General features: G+C 35.8%; 1 protein-coding gene across 6 annotated transcripts in view; it reads left to right on the forward strand.

The window, feature by feature from the left end:
• SCAPER (S-phase cyclin A associated protein in the ER) overlaps positions 1 to 14697 on the forward strand; it is a 489933-nt gene that overhangs the window by 124794 nt on the left and 350442 nt on the right. For all 6 annotated transcript variants that reach the window (XM_068556227.1, XM_068556251.1, XM_068556256.1 and 3 more), the window contains one exon: positions 8525 to 8685. In XM_068556227.1, coding sequence (XP_068412328.1) covers positions 8525 to 8685 — 161 coding nt within the window. The remainder of the gene's footprint in view (positions 1 to 8524; positions 8686 to 14697) is intronic.

The raw sequence follows: 14697 nt of genomic DNA on the forward strand, positions 1-14697 counted from the left end.
GTCTGCATTCTTTTCTCTTTGTGTTTCTTGGGTTAGATAATCTCACTTTACCTCTCTTCAAATTTGCTGTTCTTTTATTTTGCAAGCCCAGTTATGCTGTTGAGCCCCTCTGGTGAATTTTTCATTTCCATTATTGTACTTTTCAACTCCAGAACATCTATGTAGTTCTTTTTTATATTTAATCTTTCTTTATTGATACTCTGTATTTGATGAAAGGTTGTTATCATACTTTATTTTTAGATGTGGTTGCCTTTTGTTCTTAGATATTATTTGAACATATTTATAATAGCTCATGGAAAGTCTTTGTCTAGTAAGTCCAAAGTTCAGGCTTCCTTGAGGACCTATTTCAGTTACTGCTCTTTTAGTGTGTCTGTGAGTAGGCCGTACCTTCCTGTTTCTTTGCATATCTTATTTTTTTTTGTTAAAAACTGGATATTTTAAATAATATAATGTGACAGCTCTGGGGATCAGATTGCTACCGTTTCCAGGATTTGTTGTTGTGGCTGTTTAGTGGTGGTGGTTTTATTACTATTTGTTTGTTTAGTGACTTCCTTGAACTAGTTTTCTGAAGTCTATGTTCTTTGTCATGTGTAGTCACTAAAGTCTCTGCTCAGTTATCTTAGTTGTCAACTAATGATTTGACAGAGGTTTCCTTCAATGCCTTGAACCAGTAAATCGCCTTGAACCAGTAAATCTCCTAGCTCTTGTCTGGTCTTACATGTGATCACTATGTCTTCGGTGCTCTGGAGTTTACAGTTCTGCCTTTACTGTCAGTTCCTGCTTCCTCAGAGCCTCAAGGTCAGTCAGAGGTGAGAGATCAGGGCCTTCTCTGATCTTTCCTGGGATTGCACACAACCCTGCACATGTGTGGGGCCTTCTTCATTTCCAGGAATATATGGGAGCTTTCCAAAGCGCCCTAGGGACTTCTCATTCTCCAACTTTTCCTTTTAAGTCAGCCCCTGTTGGCCCAAAATGCTGTTGACAGCTCTGTCAGCTATGATATTGTTCATCACAGTCGTCACTGTTGTTTTCCTTAAATTTCCCTGGCAAAATTTGTTTTTAAAGACAAAAATTTGTTTGGACTTCAGTTCTTTAGAGTGAGTCTTAAAATTTGATGTGTAGTGTGAGGATTGGTGAGTAGTTTACTTGGTCAGTTATCTTTCTTCTGTTAAAACTTACCCTTTCTTCATGGCTTCTTACTGCTCCCCTCACTGCCCACCCCACCCTACCGTGTCACAGTCATTTTTATCTCTTGTTACTGCTGAACCTTCCATATACTTATATTATTAGATTTTCAATGTGTTAAAAATATTTTTTAACATCTTTATTGGAGTATAATTGCTTTACAATGGTGGGTTATCTTCTGCTGTATAACAAGGTGAATCAGCTATATGTATACATATATCCCCATATCCCCTACCTCTTACGTCTCCCTCCCATCCTCCCTATCCCACCCCTCTAGGTGGTCACAAAGCACCGAGCTGATCTCCCTGTGCTATGCGGCTGCTTCCCACTAGCTATCTATTTTACATTTAGTAGTGTATATATGTCAATGCTACTCTCTCACTTCATCCCAGCTTACCCTTCCCCCTCCCTGTGTCCTCAAGTCCATTCTCTACATCTGCGTTTTTATTCCTGTCCTGCCCCTAGGTTCATCAGACCTTTTTTTTTTTTTTTTTAGATTCCATATATATGCATTAGCATACGGTATTTGTTTTTCTCTTTCTTATTTCACTCTGTATGACAGAATCTAGGTCCATCCACCACTATAAATAACTCAGTTTCTTTTTGTTTTTATGGCTGAGTAATATTCCAGTGTATATATGTGCCACATCTTCTTTTTCCATTTCATATGTCAATGGACACTTAGGTTGCTTCCATCTCCTGGCTATTGTAAATAGAGCTGCAGTGAACACTGTGGTACATGGCTCTTTTTGAATCATGGTTTTCTCAGCATATATGCTCAGTAGTGGGATTGCTGGGTCGTATGGTAGTTCTCTTTTTAGTTTTTTAAGGAACCTCCATACTGTTCTCCATAGTGGCTGTATGAATTTACATTCCCACCAACAGTGCAGCAGGGTTCCCTTTTCTCCACACCCTCTCCAGCATTTATTGTTTGTAGATTTCTTGATGATGGCCATTCTGACTGGTGTGAGGTGATATCTCATTGTAGTTTTGATTTGCATTTCTCTAATGATTAGTGATGTTGAGCATCCTTTCATCTGTTTGTTGACAATCTGTATATCTTCTTTGGAGAAATGTCTATTTAGGTCTTCTGACCATTTTTGGATTGGGTTGTTTGTTTTTCTGATATTAAGCTGCATGAGCTGCTTGTATATTTTGGAGATTAATCCTTTGTCAGTTGCTTCATTTGCAAATATTTTCTCCCATTCTGAGGGTTGTCTTTTCATCTTGTTTATGGTTTCCTTTGCTGTGCAAAATCTTTTAAGTTTCATTAGGTCCCATTTGTTTATTTTTGTTTTTATTACCATTTCTCTAGGAGTTGGGGCAAAAAGGATCTTGCTGTGATTTATGTCATAGAGTGTTCTGCCTATGTTTTCCTCTGAGAGTTTTATAGAGTCTGGCCTTATATTTATATTTAGGTCTTTAATCCATTTTGAGTTTATTCTTGTGAATGGTGTTAGGGAGTGTTCTAATTTCATTCTTTTACATGTAGCTGTCCAGTTTTCCCAGCACCACTTATTGAAGAGGCTGTCTTTTCTCCACTGTATATTCTTGCCTCCTTCCTCAAAGATAAGGTGACCATATGTGCGTGGGTTTATCTCTGGGCTTTTTATCCTGTTCCATTGATCTGTATTTCTATTTTTGTGCCAGTACCATATTGTCTTGATTACTGTAGCTTTGTAGTATAGTCTGAAGTCAGGGAGCCTAATTCCTCCAGCTCCGTTTTTCTTTCTCAAGATTGCTTTGGCTATTCGGGGTCTTTTGTGTTTCCATACAAATTGTGAAATTTTTTGTTCTAGTTCTGTGAAAAATGCCAGTGGTAGTTTGATAGGGATTGCATTGAATCTGTAGATTGCTTAGGGTAGTAGAGTCATTTTCACAATGTTGACTCTTCCAGTCCAAGAACGTGCTATATCTCTCTATCTGTTTGTATTGTCTTTAATTTCTTTCATCAGTGTCTTATAGTTTTCCACATACTGGTGTTTTGTCTCCTTAGGTAGGTTTATTACTAGGTATTTTATTCTTTTTGTTGCAGTGGTAAATGAGAGTGTTTCCTTAATTTCTCTTTCAGATTTTTCATCATTAGTGTATAAGAATGCAAGAGATTTCTGTGCATTAATTTTGTGTCCTTCTACTTTACCAAATTCATTGATTGGCTTTAGTAGTTTTCTGGTGCATCTTTAGGATTCTCTATGTATAGTATGATGTCATTTGCAAACAGTGACAATTTTACTTTTTCTTTTCGGACTTGGATTCCTTCTATTTCTTTCTTGTCTCTGATTGCTGTGGCTAAAACTTCCAAAACTGTGTTGAACAATCTTGGTGAGAGTGGGCAACCTTGTCTTGTTCCTGGTCTTAGAGGTAATGGTTTCAGTTTTTCACCATAGAGAACCATGTTGCTGTGGGTTTGTCATATATGACCTTTATTATGTTGAGGTAGGTTCCCTCTATGCCTACTTTCTTTTTTTTTTTTTTTTTTTCTTGATAGATGTTTGTAATTTGGGGAAGGATAAAAACAAGGAGAAAAAATAAGCATTTTCCTTTAAGTGATTAAGAGGTTTGAAGCTCCGGTACACACTATGTTGGAGCAAAAGACATCTCCAGTCTTAACATGTCTTTTTAATTTATTTGAGATCAAATTCTTTTTTTTTTTTTTTTTTTTTAAATTCAGACAGAAAGTCACAAAAATTATACTCATCCTCATCAGTTCACTCAGTCTATGCCTACTTTCTGGAGCGTATTTTTCGTAAGTGGGTGTTCAATTTGTGAAAAGCTTTTTCCACATCTGTTGAGATGGTCATATGGTTTTTATCCTTCAATTTATTATTATGTTGTATCACATTGATTGATTTGCATATATTGAAGAATCCTTGCATTCCTGGGGTAAACCCCACTTGATCATGGTATATGATCCTTTTAATGTGCTGTTGGATTCTGTTTGCTAGTATTTTGTTGAGGATTTTTGCATCTATGTTCATCAGTGATACTGGCCTGTCGTTTTCTTTTTTTGTGACATCTTTGTCTGGTTTTGGTATCAGAGTGATGGTGGCCTTGTAGAATGAGTTTGGGAGTGTTCCTCCTTCTGCTATATTTTGGAAGTGTTTGAGAAGGATAGGTGTTATTAGATCTTCTCTAAATGAATTCTCTAGAATTCGCCTGTGAAGCCATCTGGTCCTGGGCTTTTGCTTGTTGGAAGATTTTTAATCAGAGTTTCAATTTCATTGTTTGTGGTTGGTCTGTTTATATTTTCTATTTCTTCCTGGTTCAGTCTCGGAAGGTTGTGCTTTTCTAAGAATTTGTCCTTTTCTTTCAGGTTGTCTGTTTTAGTGGCATATAGTTGCTTGTAGTAATCTCTCATGATCCTTTGTTTTTCTGCAGTGTCAGTTGTTACTTCTGCTTTTTCATTTCTAATTCTGCTGATTTGAGTCTTCTCCCTTTTTTCCTTGATGAGTCTGGCTAATGGTTTATCAATTTTGTTTATCTTCTCAAAGAACCAGCTTTTAGTTTTATTGTTCTTTCTATTGTTTCCTTTATTTCTTCTTCATTTATCTCTGATCTGATCCTTGTGATTTCTTTCCTTCTGCTAACTTTGGGGTTTTTAAATTTTTCTTTCTGTAATTGCTTTAGGTGTAAGGTTAGGTTGTTTATTTGAGATGTTTCTTGTTTCTTGAGGTAGGATTGTATTGGTATAAACTTCCCTCTTAGAACTGCTTTTGCAGCATCCCCTAGGTTTTGGGTCATTGTGTTTTCATTGTCGTTTGTTTCTATGTATTTTTTGATTTCCTCTTTGATTTCTTCAGTGATCTCTTGGTTATTTAGTAGTGTACTGTTTAGCTTCCATGTGTTTGTATTTTTTACAGTTTTTTTTTCCTGTAATTGATTTCTAGTCTCATAGCATTGTGGTCTATGAGACCATAGTGGGGTGTTAATAGTCCCCTACTATTACTGTGTTATTGTCGATTTCCCCTTTTATGGCTGTTCGCATTTGCCTGATGTATTGAGGTGCTCCTATGTTGGGTGCATAAATATTTACAATTGTCATATCTTCTTCTTGGATCGATCCCTTGATCATAATGTAGTGTCCTTCTTTGTCTCTTATAATAGTCTTTATTTTAAAGTCTATTTTGTCTGATATGAGAATTGCTACTGCAGCTTTCTTTTCATTTCCATTTGCATGGAATATCTTTGTCTATCCCCTCACTTTTGGTCTGTATGTTTCCCTAGGTCTGAAGTGGGTCTCTTATAGACAGCATATATATGGGTGTTGTTTTTGTATCCATTCAGCCAGTCTATATCATTTGGTTGGAGCATTTAATCCATTTACATTTAAGGTAATTATCGATATGTATGTTCCTATTACCATTTCCTTAATTGTTTTGGGTTTGTTATTGTAGGTCTTTTCCTTCTCTTGTGTTTCCTGCCTAGAGAAGTTCCTTTAGCATTTGTTGTAAAGCTGGTTTGGTGGTGCTGAATTCTCTTAACTTTTGCTTGTCTGTAAAGCTTTTAATTTCTGTGTCTAATCTGAATGAGATCCTTGCTGGGGAGAGTAATCTTGGTTGTGGGTTTTTCCCTGTCACCACTTTAAATATGTCCTGCCACTCTTCTGGCTTGCAGAGTTTCTGCTGAAAGATCAGCTGTTAACCTCATGGGGATTCCCTTGTACATTATTTGTTGCTTTTCCCTTGCTGCTTTTAATATTTTTTCTTTGTATTTAATTTTTGATAGCTTGATTAATATGTGTCTTGGCATGTTTCTCCTTGGATTTATCCTGTATGGGACTCTCTGTGCTTCCTTTACTTTATTGACTATTTCCTTTCCCATATTAGGGAAGTTTTCAACTATAATCTCTTCAAATATTTGCTCAGTCCCCTTCTTTTTCTCTTCTTCTTCTGGGACCCCTATAATTTGAATGTTGGTGCGTTCATTGTTGTCCCAGAGGTTTCTGAGACTGTCCTCAATTCTTTTCATTCTTTTTTCTTTATTCTGATCTGCGGTAGTTATTTCCACTCTTTTATTTTCTAAGTCACTTATCCATTCTTCTGCCTCAGTTATTCTGCTATTGATCCCTTCTAGAGAATTTTTAATTTCATTTATTGTGGTGTTCATCTTTGTTTGTTTGCTCTTTAGTTCTTCTAGGTCCTTGTTAAGTGTTTCTTGTATTTTCTCTATTCTGTTTCCAAGGTTTTGGATCATCTTTACTATCATTACTCTGAATTCTTTTTCAAGTAGACTGCCTAATTCCTCTTCATTTGTTTGGTCTGGTGGGTTTTTACTTTGCTCCTTCATCTGGTGCGTATTTCTCTGTCTTCTCATTTTGCTTAACTTACTGTGTTTGGGGTCTCCTTTTTGCAGGCTGCACCTTCGTAGTTCCCGTTGTTTTCGGTTTCTGCCCTCAGTGGGTGAGGTTGGTTTAGTGACCTGTGTAGGCTTCCTGGTAGAAGGGACTGGTGCCTGTGTTCTGGTGGGTGGGGCTGGATCTTGTCTTTCTGGTGGGTAGAGACGCATGTGGTTGTGTGCTTTGGGTGTCTGTGAACTTAGTATGATTTTAGGCAGCCTCTCTGCTAATGGATGGGTTTGTGTTCCTGTCTTTCTAGCTGTTTGGCATGGAGTGTCCAGCACTGGAATTTGCTGGTCGTTGGGTGCATCTGGGTCTTAGCATTGAGATCGAGATGTCTGTGAGAGCTCTCGCCAATTGATATTATGTGGGGCCGGCAGGTCTCTGATGGTGCAGTGTCCTGTATTCAGCTCTCCCACCTCAGAGTCTCAGGTCGGAGCACCAAGACCTTGTCAGCCACACAGCTGGATCCACATCACAAGAGCAAGGAATAGAAAGGGCTCCCTCAGAACTAAAAGCCTCAATGTGGACCTTCTGGCTGGGTCTCTGCAACACATAATCCCGTATGTCATAAGCGGATGGCAGGTCCAAAGCATTGCTCTGCTGTGACTGGCTTCCTGGAGTGGCTTGCTGAGTTGCCTCATCTGCCCCGCAACAGCAGCTGCCTCAAACCCTCAGTGTGTTAAAATTTTTAATGTTTGTTTACTCTTTGTACTTATATTATGACCTTCTTTAAGGCAAGATGCTTGTCATATCTTCTCTATCACAAGCATCTAGCATTGTATCAATACTTGGCCCTTACTAAGAGCTCAAAAAGTGTTATTCAGTAGAACTAATTTTTTGCTTTCATATGAGATTATTAGATAATATTGCCTTAGGTGAAGGTTGATGGACTTTGGAACCTTATAATAATTGGACCTTAGTGGAGTGGGGGAAAGACATATAAGCAAATAAAACCAAATGTTTTTATATTCTATCACCATTTTAAGGGAAATTTCCCTGTAATGCAGTCCATTGGTCTGTGGTTCAGAGTATTGTATAGTGCATGGTTTATTTTAACCTGGAAGTCTTTAATGCATGCATAGTAAAGGTTCTCATACTGATCTCCATGTATTATATCATTGGATTAATTGACACTCTTTATTATCATTGTAAAACATGTTTAAGCATGCTGAAAAATTGCGGCTTATAGGCTTACTTTAGTATATACACTTAATTCTGTTCTTACTGGTTGAGTTAAATGCTTTAGGCTATGCAGTTAGTTACCAAACTTGTTTATTCAAGTTGTCTATATTCTAACTCATAACTTAAATACTAAGTAAACCACTAAAATGTGAGTATAAAAGAGTCATTGTTTCTTTGAAAACTAAGATAAGTTTTTGGAAAGCTTTCATAAAGTGAACTGTTAAATTTTGCTGTCAAATGAGGAGTGGATAGGACAACTGTGAATGATTGGGGAAAATATTATTAAAATTGAGGAGGATTGTGTACTTAGATTATTTAATAGGTGTCACTAAATTATCACTCCATTTTAAAGAAAACAAAATTGGACATTGTCAATGAGACATCATACTTGTGGTTCATGTATGAAATAATATACACAAAAAAGCCTGTTTTAATAATGCCTACATTGATAAATTGGCAAATTAATGCACATTTATATTATTAAAAGATATGAGTTTTAAATGAAAATAAAATTTTAAATAAAAAATATATGCATTTTTTTAAGATTCCCCATTTAACTGAAATTTTCTTTTAAACCAGTCTGGTGAGAGCTTTTTTGTTATATTTGTTCCCATACAATATGTTATGGTATAGTAATGAAGTACTAGAACAAGATAAATTTATGAGTATATTTGCGTTAAATTGCTATGGTAGTATGTTATTTTATGTATGTGGATACACATACACACACATAATGCATTTAAAATTTAAATATATTAACTATATATTTAAAATTTCAACTTATATTTGACTTATTAAATGCTGTCATTTTCTCCATAGGGGTTCACCTGGCACAGTGGCTGCTCCACGTCTGGCTCCCACAGGTGTCAGTTGGGCTGACAAGGTAAAGGCTCATCATACAGGCTCTACTGCTTCTTCGGATGTAACACCTGCCCAATCTTGCCCACCAATGACAGTGCAGAAGCCTTCCCGCAAAAATGGCAAGTGACTTTGAATCAACCTTTTTTATGTATTAGACAAGTAGATTTATGTGGAGATACTTATTTTATTTGAAGTTGGTGCTAATAACATTATATATTTATCTTTGTGCATCATTTATATGTTAATTTGCCTTAGTTAAAATCATAAAATCATCTTAAAAACTGTATGAAAACTTTTGGAGATCATTCTAGTCTCAGGTTTGCCCTGTGTAAACTGTAAGGAGAATGATATCTTTTGTCAGTTCATTTATAAGACAAAGTAGAAAAGAAATAAAGTAGTTCATCTTCTAGGTGGTATACACTTTAAAATGTCATGTCAGTACTTCATTTCATTAATATTTAAATACTGTTTTGGTACTAAAATAATATCATGTGTTTATCTTTACTCACATATCTGTTTTCCATACCATCAGAATAATAAAGGGGCAAAAATAAATAGAAGGGCTGTAATTCTGAAGACTCATCTGAATTGATTCCATAGGAGTTTCCTTCATAAATCCAGAGTGGATTTTTATACATCTTTAGAGGCTTGGATTTTAGAGTGATAGTAAGTAATAATGAGTTTGTCTTATTAGTTAAGGAACAACTTGAGAATACTGCTTCCTTTTCTATTCAATGAAGGATCACTTTGGAGTTTTTTGGTTCATAAAGAAATGTTTTATTGGATATAACAAAGGTATTGCCACCTTAGCATTATTGATATTGTTGTTGTTGTGCTGTTTTTCCATTTTGGTCTCAGTAAGTTGTATTGGCTTATTTCAGATATATACCTTACTTTTATGGAATATATTGCCCTTGCTTTCTCTATTGAGGAAGTAGAAAATTAAGAGTAGGTATGAGTTCTTTCTTAGGAAAAGGTAGGAAAATGTGGAATCATAAAGTTTAGTGTCTTTGTCTTGAAAGTCTGAGAGAAATGTGTTAAAAAATCAAAACTGCAAAATAACTTAAAGGAATTATAGTATTAGCACATATCATGGTTTTGTTTAAAGCAGTACTCTCAGATTATTTATGAGTGTGACCCGTTTGGTTGAAGTGAAATGATAGATCTTCATTATGACTAGGCTTAAAAATACTCGTTAATATACCAAGGAATTAGTTTTTTGACCACTTTGGTTTTCAGTTGTGGGGTTTTGATGCACTGTTATGCACAGTGAATTATGGTATATATCTTAAGTAATTTATAATTACAGTAGGTATAATACTCAAGTTTGTAATGATATGCTATAAAATTGATTTTTGTTAAAGATGATAGAGTGAGCACATGCAGTTACTTTGCTTTTTCCCCAGACTCAACTAAAATGGTATGAAAGGACTTAAGGAAAAAGAGACAGGAGAAGAGATGATATGAACAAATTTTTGGAAGTTGGAAAATAGCAAGACCAGTTGTGACATTTGAGTAAGCTAGCTGAATCCTCAGCTCAGAGGGTGGGCAAAACTGTCAAGCAATCCAATTTGATCCACATAACTTCCAAAAGGATCAGAAATTGGTGGGAGCAGGTATCTCTGGAAGTGAGGGTATAGGTAGGGATTATAAGAAGAATCTCGAATCCTCCCTACTTCCCCATAACTCTGAGTAGTAGGATGAGAGTAGATGTATCTTTCTCACCTTACAGAATATTGGAGGTTTAGTTTCTAGAGAAGGTACAAAAGATGGTATTTGACCTGAGGGATACCAGACACATTGGAAGGTGGTGGTACTGTATTGCAAACAACGAGACTAAGTAGAAGACTATGGGTAAAGATAGTGTTGAGATGCCTCAATCTCGCTTCCACTTCAACCCCTCTTCTACTTGAACTGCCAGGTTTCCAGATCAAGAGAACCCACATCTGAGGAACACATCCAAATCTGATATAGATCATGAGATATTGGTCTTCAAGGCTGATTCTCTAATTGATGAATGTCTGGTAGTCTTGGAAGACTTAGGCAATCTGAAGCCAGATTGTGGCCTGTGGTAGATTGTCTGCAAAGTTGGGTGTGAACAGTTTCTCTCATCCCTGTGCATGCATGCCACTTCCACTGTCAAGTGGTAGAGTCTTGTTTTCCCTCGCCTTGAATCTTTGGTTGGTCCTGTGACTTGATATGATCAATAGAATGTATCTAGAGTGAGGTTTGGTAAATTCCCAACCTAGCTGGTAAGAGGGCTTGCAGCTTTAATTTTCTCCTTGTTGGAAGCCAGCTACCATGTAAAGAAGCCCAAGATAGGCTGCTGAATAATGAGAGACCATGTGAAGAGAAACTAGCCAGGAGAAGAAGAACTTAGTCTCAGCCAGTAACTAGTATGAAAGCTTTGGGCATGTGGTGAAGCTATCGTGAATTCTCTGGTCTCAGTTGAACCACCCTAGCTGACACCATGTGGAGATGAGATGAGCCCCCTCCTACACCTCCCCCCGCCAAACTGAGCACTCTTCAGATTCCTGACTCAAAGAATTGCATGGAAATAACATGGTTAGTATTTTAAGATGCTGAGTTTTAGGCTTATTATATAAAAATAGATACTGGGACTATCCACTATTTGAATAACATGGATTATAGAAAGATAAAGGAAAAGGAAGAAGTCATGAAATAATTAAAGGAAATTTTCTTTAACAGAAAGATAATAAGGTTTTAACCAAAAGAGCCCATTAAGTGCCCACTATGATGGATGAAAATGCAGTGACATCAAAACATGTTGGGAAATTTATGAGTACTACAGATGATGAGAGGCTCTAAAAAATTAGAGAAAAGAATCAGTTTATATACAAATGACCAAGAATCAGAATGACACCTGCTTTTGCAGAATTATCACTAGAAGCCACAAGAAAATTGAGCAATGTCTTCAAAATTCTGGAGGAAAATAATTTCTAAGCTAAAATCCTATGTCCAGCCAAATTATCCATTAGATGTGAGAGTAGATTAAAGACATTTTCAAACATTCTAGGTCTCAAAAGATTTTTAACTCTATGGACACTATCACTACCAGAGGGAGCCTGTACAGAGAAGAGGCAAAGGTAATAATTCTGTGGTGGTGATCCCAGAATGATTGCTGTGTACATGTCTAGATAGCAGCCAGTCCAGATTTTTTTATGGTCACAGTGCCCTGGAAGGGAGGAATCCAGGAAGATAAATGAAATTCTTAAAACAACTAATGTGTTTACCCACATTGAGAAGAGATTTAAAATTTAGGAGAGTTGGGATTGAATTAATTCTAAGTCAGTAGAAAATACTGAGGCTGTATCATGGAGAGAAAAGAGAGAGAGAGAGGAGAATGCAGAGAAGAGCATAAGAGGCACACCTGTAAGTGGAGTCTGTGAAGGGATAGAATGAATGGTACAAAAGCAACCTTTTAGGAGGTAATCACTGAAGATTTCCCCAAACTGTCAAAAGATATTGTCTTATATTCAAGAACCACTATAAACTCCAAGTAGGAAAAATACAAAACAAATCTCACCTAGATGCAATATAATAAAAATACTAAAAATCAAAGAAAGAGAAAATCTTTGCAAGTAGTCACAGCTTTAAAAAAAAAAAAAGACTTTTCAAATGAGCAAGAGTCAACTTATAGCTGATGAAAGCCAGATGGCAGTGGAATGAGATCTTTAAGGTGCTGAAAGAAGATAACTGGCGAGATAGAATTCTGCATCCAGCAAAAATAACCTTCAAAAATGAAGGTGAAATAAAGGTAGTTCTAGATGAATAAAAATTGAGAGAATTTGTAATCAGACCTACACTAAAAGAAACACGACAGAGTTCTTCAGATGGCAGGAAAATGATCCCAGATAGAATCCCAGAAATGCATGAAGGAATGAAGAACTCTAGAAGGAATAAACATACAGATAACATTAAATGTGTATTGATTGTGTGAAACAATGTCTTGTGGAGCTTGACTTATATGTAGAATGAAAATTTATGACAGTAACCCAAAAGATAAGAGAGGAATAAATGGAGTTTATATTTTCTAGGTTCTAGCATTGTCTAAGAAGTTACAAAAGTGCTCGTTTGCATTAGACATAAGTCAGCGCTGTGTTATAAATTCAGGAAAACCGCAAAGAAGAACGAAAGAATGTTCAACTAATAATCTTTTTGATCAATCCAAAAGAAAGCAAGAGAAGAGGAAAAAAAGAAACACAAAACAGATAAGACAAATCAAAAAAAGAATTATAATGTAATAGAAGTAAATGCAAATGTATCAATCCCTACATTAAATGTAAATGGTCTAAATATTAAATTTTTAAAACGAAGATTATAAAACTCTTAAAAATAAAGCCCAATTGTATTCTGCTTATAAGAGATACACCTTCAATATTAAGACGTAGAAGAGTCAAAAGAAAAAGACAGGGAAAGATATTCTATACATACCCCATTCAAATCAAAGCTAGTATTGTTACCAGATGAAATAAGAGCAGCCCAGAAACATTTTAAAGAGAGATTTTTAAAAATTATTAAAGGGTCATTTCAACAGAGAGATAAAGTAATTCTAAATTTATATGTACATAACATATCTTTTAAATATATAAAACAAACCCTGACAGGACTGAAAGGAAAAATTGAAAAAAAGTCTATATTTACACTGGGAGATTTTACCATAACTGTCTCAAATGATAGTACCTGTAGATAAAGATCAGTAAAGATCAAAAATATGTAAACGACCTGATTAATGAACTTGACATAATTGATAAGTCTAACAACTAATGCTTTTTCTTTTCCATTTTTTCCCTTTTGTTGCTTCAATCTGGAAACTTTTTACTGATATGTCTTCTAGTCATTCTACTCATCCTCTGTTCTGTATGTCTAATCCATATCTTCTTGAACATATTAATAATAGCTATTTTAAAAATCTGTGTCTGAAAAGTAAAATGTTTGAACCACCTGTGAGTTTGTTAGTTTACAAAACATTTTTGGGGCAGTTTTCAGTTATTTTACTCTTTTTGATTAGGATGCCTCATATTGAGGCATCCTAATTGAATGTTTAACATTGTATACTAAAAGTTATAGAGGCTTCTTCTAAAAATATATAGTTTTTTATGGCAGTAAGGTAGAGAACAAGCAGAGCACCTTAATCCTGTCAAGGTTTGGCTTGAGGTTTTATTAAAGTTGATGTGTTTTAGTTTTTTCTTGTTCCTTTTGGGGTCTCAACTGCAAACCTGGGGTGCTTGCCAAGACCACTTCATTCCTGAATTCCAACTTTTGTTTCTTAGTACCATACAGTTGCTACAATATCTGCTTAGTTCATTAGCATCCCAGCTGCTGTTTTCTGCTGGGTGTCTTGGAATCTTGCCCTGTATATGCAAAGCTTAGCAGTTGTCAGACTTCTTAGGGGAAGATTGAATGCAGATTCTTTTGGCTTACTTTCCTGCAGTTTCCCCCTCTCCAAGATTTTTTCCCCTGAAGCCCCAGTTGCTTTAGACTCATCGAACTCCAATATCTGTCTTAGCTAGATAGGACTGCTGGTTTTTGCTAGAACTCACTTTCCTGCTCTGTGAATTCCAGCAGTCTTCAGGGAAAATTCTAGGGTGAATATGGATCTCACGTTGTTGTCTCTATTCTCAAGAATTGTAGTTCCTCAAATCTTGCCTATATTGGTTGCTTTCCAATGCCTTTAAACAATTCATTTATATATTTCATCTAGCTCTTGTAGTTGTGTTCGGCAGGAAGAAGATTAATTTTAATACAGGCTACTTTGTCATGGCTGTAAGTCCAAACACATATTCAAGCACACATGGAATATTTACCAAAATTGACACATTAAACAAGTTTCAACAACTTTCAGATGATTGAACTTATTCTATCTGTCTTAACACAGTGGAATGAAGTTAGAAATTCATTACAAAAAGATAGCTGTACAATTCTCAGATTTTTGAAATTTTGGAATTTATGTCTGAATAATCCATGAGTCAGGGAAGAAATCACACTGAAAATTAGAAAATGTCAGTTGAATAAAAATGAACATTTAAAATCTTTGGGATTAGGGTAAAGCTATGCTTTGAGGAAAATTTCTAGCCTCAATTACACCAATTAGAAAGGAGGAAAACCTA

This window comes from Eschrichtius robustus, chromosome 1 (genome assembly GCF_028021215.1).
Source record: "Eschrichtius robustus isolate mEscRob2 chromosome 1, mEscRob2.pri, whole genome shotgun sequence".
NCBI lineage: Eukaryota > Metazoa > Chordata > Mammalia > Artiodactyla > Eschrichtiidae > Eschrichtius > Eschrichtius robustus.